The sequence below is a fragment of the Notothenia coriiceps genome, unplaced genomic scaffold (assembly GCF_000735185.1).
Source record: "Notothenia coriiceps isolate Sejong01 unplaced genomic scaffold, NC01 NC01_scaffold00005937, whole genome shotgun sequence".
Classification (NCBI taxonomy): domain Eukaryota; kingdom Metazoa; phylum Chordata; class Actinopteri; order Perciformes; family Nototheniidae; genus Notothenia; species Notothenia coriiceps.
Genome location: NW_011338638.1, coordinates 13,520 through 18,305, shown reverse-complemented (window position 1 = coordinate 18,305; position 4,786 = coordinate 13,520). Strand labels below are relative to the sequence as shown.

General features: G+C 40.2%; 1 protein-coding gene across 1 annotated transcript; it reads right to left on the bottom strand.

Moving 5' to 3' along the window:
- Positions 1 to 242: 242 nt before the first annotated feature.
- On the bottom strand, positions 243 to 3,103 carry LOC104943348 (5-hydroxytryptamine receptor 3A-like). The gene is made up of 4 exons (XM_010768716.1): positions 2,890 to 3,103; positions 2,370 to 2,580; positions 1,731 to 1,889; positions 243 to 1,153 (listed from the first exon to the last, which is right to left on the bottom strand). The coding sequence occupies exons 1-4, from the start codon at positions 2,983 to 2,985 to the stop codon at positions 900 to 902; spliced, it is 720 nt and encodes a 239-aa protein (XP_010767018.1). The 5' UTR covers positions 2,986 to 3,103; the 3' UTR covers positions 243 to 899.
- Positions 3,104 to 4,786: the final 1,683 nt, after the last annotated feature.

Sequence of the window (4,786 nt, the reverse complement as noted above, 5' to 3'; positions counted from 1 at the left end):
GTAATTAGGTCTTTGTCTTTTAGCAGTCTTTGTCAGATCCTTGTTGGTCGTGCGTCAGAAAGTCTTGCTTTGTTTTGTCTTGCATTTAAGGTTGGTTAAACCTTAAATGTTACGTTATAAAAATGTGATGAATCTGAATTAATTTCATTTCGTTCATACGATTTATACTGATATTTATTGTCGTGGCTGGAGTCACGCACACAACTTTAATAAGAGAAACATTTTTATTGTTTTCTGCTGTTTTTTTTATTTTTACGATCATACCAAAAAAGTATATTGAATTGTAGCACAGTTTATATTGGTGATTAAATGGAGTTATACCTGTAAGCATTATCATTTGCTTGATGCAGCTTGATGATTCAAATCAAACAATGGGAGCATGTATTGTTTTAAAAAACAGTTATACATACATGGCAGAAAAGTTTCAGCAAAAGTTGTAAAGCACCACTAAACATTATATGACAACACCAATATGTGTGCAAACATGGCCCTCCGTGCTGCCAAGGTTATCAAAATGACCCACACCTTAACCACTTCTTGAATCGCTCTCTGAATAAGAATGTGGTTGAACTACCAGCAAGCTTCTACAAAATGTAGTTACATTTTAGTTAAGTAACACATAGTTCACTATTCATATGAATTCAGATGCTGTACATACTATCATTTTCACAGTCGATATTTTGAATATAGGCTGTAAGTTGATGTCTGAAAAACTTAACTGGTTCATTGCACCACTTAAAAAAAGACTAAAAAGTAGTATATTTAAAGAGCACCAACATTGAAGTTCAATCATTTAAAGGTTCGAAATGGTGATAATAATATAAGTTCAAAAAAATCTTTAAAGTCAGATTCAAGAGCATGCAATGGCAGATTATGCACACATCAACTACTTCTTATCATTATGTATATATCGCTGAAAACCATTCTGCATTCATGTATATCAAAAAAACGAAATCAGTTAAAAAATAGAGGGCAAAGTAAACACTGTCTATGATTACAGCCGCTCTTCTGTAGCGTCCCGGCTTTCTCTGGTCTTGTTCTTCAACTTCCTGTCGAGCTGCATTCACCTTCATCAGTTTCAGCAGGTCACAACAATTGAGCCCATCCAGAGGAAGGGAACTTTTCTCAGGAATCTCTTTTGCTCCAGCAGGCTCTGTGTGGAAGAGACAGTTCAACAGAATGAAAAAGTGCTTAGTTGAAAATTGCTAGATATTTATATAAAATTGCCAATTGTGGTGTTGTATAATTGTATTGTCTATTAAAGTCAATCCTCCTAATATAAAAACATATTACACATTTGTATCAAGGTGCCTCACATCTGTCTATTTATGGGTGTGTTCTTATCTTAAAAATAGTTATGTTGAACAAGTACTCAGATCATGTAGTAAAGTCAAATAAGAAGTACCAGACTGTAGGTATATTCTGTATTAAAAGGTAGGTAGGTAGGTAGTGTGACGACCCCTCCACACCATGTGGGGTGCCGTCTGGTTGTGTGTGTGTTTTGTGTGTGCAGGTCCCAGCTGCAATCTGTCTGATGAGGTGCACCTGCCGGGTGAGCTATGCTGAAAAGGATATAGGAGGAGCAAGCCGGATACGTGGCTCTCGTTCCTCTGGGCACTTTTTCCGTGCCAGCCTCGGGGACCTGTGGCTGGTTCTGTTCATTACATTGTTTATTAAAAATAAATAGGTAGGTAGGTAGGTAGGTAGGTCGAATTTTGGAGAGACCTTACCTTTGTGATTTTCGTCTTCCACTAGGATATCCATTTGGGCGTCAGCAGGGCTTTGAGCCATCATAGAGCAGCAACCATCGAGGTCGTATAGGTAGCCCACCAGCATGGCCTCCAGGACGCTTAACCCCACAATGGTGAAGATCGCAAGGCAGTAGCTGGCTAAAAAGATCCAGCGACATTTTCTGGTCAGTGTGATGTTGTCGAGGTAAGTAATGAGCAGGGGGGGAGCCAAGAGGTTGGCTACTGAGGCACATCGGTGGCTGCACATGTGCTGTCAAGTTGTTGAAGATGTTTCTTCATTTGTAAGTGTTTTGGCACATTTGTGTTTTAATATTTGCATCGTTTCTGCAGTGCGTCTGTCCTAGTGGAAGTGTTTAGGGCCATTGTAGTGCGTTTACACCAGTCGGCCACCGTGCATGAAGCCTAAAAACTCAAATAAAAAAATTAAACTTAACCCTTTGGGGCAAGTTCATCAAACCTTCTTCAGCTACAACAAGGCAGGCCAAAATGTGTTGAGAACCTAAATGTAATGTGGGCCTGATCAAAATGACCTCAGACAGGATTTGGCATAGGATGATTATTTACTTGGCAACTATCATGTTTTTTTCCATATTATATACAGAATTTAATGCAGCTTACCAATCCATGGCAGCTTATTTTCAGTGGAGGGCAAAATGTCCTTAAGAATCAGCAGCATGACGGAGATGGACAGAAGTAACGTCCCTTTGAAGCCCAGCTTTTCACCTCTGGCTTCACTGATGAAGAAGGAGGCCAAATCCAGGACCAGAAAATAGAGCAGGGGAATGATTAAATTAATCACATAAAGCATCGGCTTCCTTGAGATTATGACCTGGGGAAAAAAAACAAAATATATCATTTAAAATTATTGTCAAGCAAGGATCCTGAAATGGCTGTATACTATGTAATATTAAAGAGCAATATTATGCAAATATTCCTAAAAAATAAATAAAGTTAAAATAAAACAAACCTTTTTTTAAATATACTTTTTAATTAGTACCAATATTTGCAACATGTACAAATACATAATGGAGACTTTAACTTTGCGTTTAACCTTTTAAACTCCTGTGAACTCTCTTTTAAGGACACCTAGACATCGGAACTATGTCAACAACAACAGACCCAATAACTATGTTCTTACCTTGTATGTTAGTTTCTGTTTATCATGAGTTGTTTTGGAATAATTAAATGAAAAAATGTCCATTTTGACGAGTTCCCATTCTCCCTTTGTAACCATGAACTGCTCCGAGATGTAGGTAAGGGCTTCGTCAGTGTTGACTGACCCCAGTTGTATAGCGTTGCCTGTGTGGAAAGGAAAGTGATAAACAAATAAATAATGATATCACATATGCTCCAATGCAGGAAAAATTGCTCAGTCTGCAGTTAATGAGGGACACTACAGGAAAAAGTAGGTGTTTATTTTCATGCTCTGGTCAAATTTGACACTTCGTGCTATAATGCTATATTCAAAATTAGAAAATACCCCTGTAGGTGTTTACTTTGCTAACATTGTCTAATTGTTACTTCATATGTAATGAATACATTTATAATTCAACAAAAGCTGGCATTTCATAATGCCTCAATTAAAACTTTTGTAAAGCAAAAAACAATTGTCTCGTGTGTATAATATAAGTAATCTACTGGGGAAGTTTCAAAGCAACATCCATAAGTTACATGGTTTTACCTTATTTACCTGTAATGTACGATGGCCAACAGGTGCAAATGCGCCACAATGCCCAAAACATTTAAATTAGGACAAACAAGCTGCAGCTTCTAAAGTGATGCAAATATAGAAACACAAATGTGCCAAACACATGCAAATGAAGAAACATCTTCACCATCTTGAAAACACATGCACACCATTTAGAAAAAAACTTGACGCTTGCAGTATTAACTAAAAGAATTGCAGATTAAAAAAAAAACTGCAAATTAAAAAAAGCTGCAAGAAGCTCAAACACAAAAGAAACCAGGGGACACTAAACTTGATGCACACAGCTGGGAAGGGAGCGCTTGTTGACGTTCGGGGATGAAATTAATATATTATCAAGTTGTCGAACTGTCACTGTTGGCACTGTTTAAAAATTGTGAGTAAGTGTTTAGTCCGTATACACAAAATGAATAAGATGGCAAATCTGCCATAATATCTGAAGGAACCATGCGATCACATTGCTAAAATAAGAAAATAAAACCTACATTTCAAGTAGGTTTCCAGTGACAAGTAAGAGTTGGCCAAGCATAATTTTTAGTGCCCTCTGTTTTTTTTTGAGAGGAAGGCAGAGGGTCTTGACGGACCAGACCCGGGCGACGGAAGCTGGCTTTGGGGACGTGGAACGTCTGGGGGGGGAAGGAGTCGGAGCTTGTGCGGGAGGTGGAGCGTTACCAGTTGGATCTGGTTGGGCCCACCTCTACGCACAGCGTCGGCTCTGGAACCTTACTTCTGGATAGGGGTTGGACTCTATTCTTCTCCGGAGTTGCTCAAGGTGTGAGGCGCTGAGCGGGTGTGGGGATACTCACAAGTCCCCGGTTGGGTGCTTCGTTGTTGGAGTTTACCCCAGTGGACGAGAGGGTCGCCTCCCTACGCCTGCGGGTTATGGGGGGGAAAACTCTGACTGTTGTGTGTGCTTATGCACCCAACAGCAGTTCAGAGTATACGGCCTTCTTGGAGACCCTGGAAAGAGTCCTATATGGGGCTCCTGAAGGGGCCTCTTTAATCTTGCTGGGAGACTTCAACGCACATGTGGGCAATGATGGAGACACTTGGAGGGGAGTGATTGGGAGGAACGGCCCCCCTGATCTGAACCGGAGTGGTGGTTTGTTACTGGACTTCTGTGCTAGTCATGGATTGGCCATAACAAACACCATGTTCGAACATAAGGATGCTCATAAGTGTACGTGGTACCAGAGCACCCTAGGCAGAAGGTCCATGATCGATTTCGTTATCGTATCATCGGACCTGAGGCCGTATGTTTTGGACACTCGGGTAAAGAGAGGGGCGTAGTTGTCAACTGATCACCATCTGGTGGTGAGTTGGGTCGAGT

Excerpts from the sequence above, each read along its gene's own strand:
- LOC104943348 (XM_010768716.1), bottom strand. The coding sequence starts at position 2,985 with ATGGTTACAAAGGGAGAATGGGAACTCGTCAAAATGGACATTTTTTCA. Across the intron at positions 2,581-2,889 it reads AACAGAAACTAACATACAAG|GTCATAATCTCAAGGAAGCC; the intron begins GTAAGAACATAG and ends TTTTTTCCCCAG. Across the intron at positions 1,154-1,730 it reads GGAAGACGAAAATCACAAAG|AGCCTGCTGGAGCAAAAGAG; the intron begins GTAAGGTCTCTC and ends TCTTCCACACAG.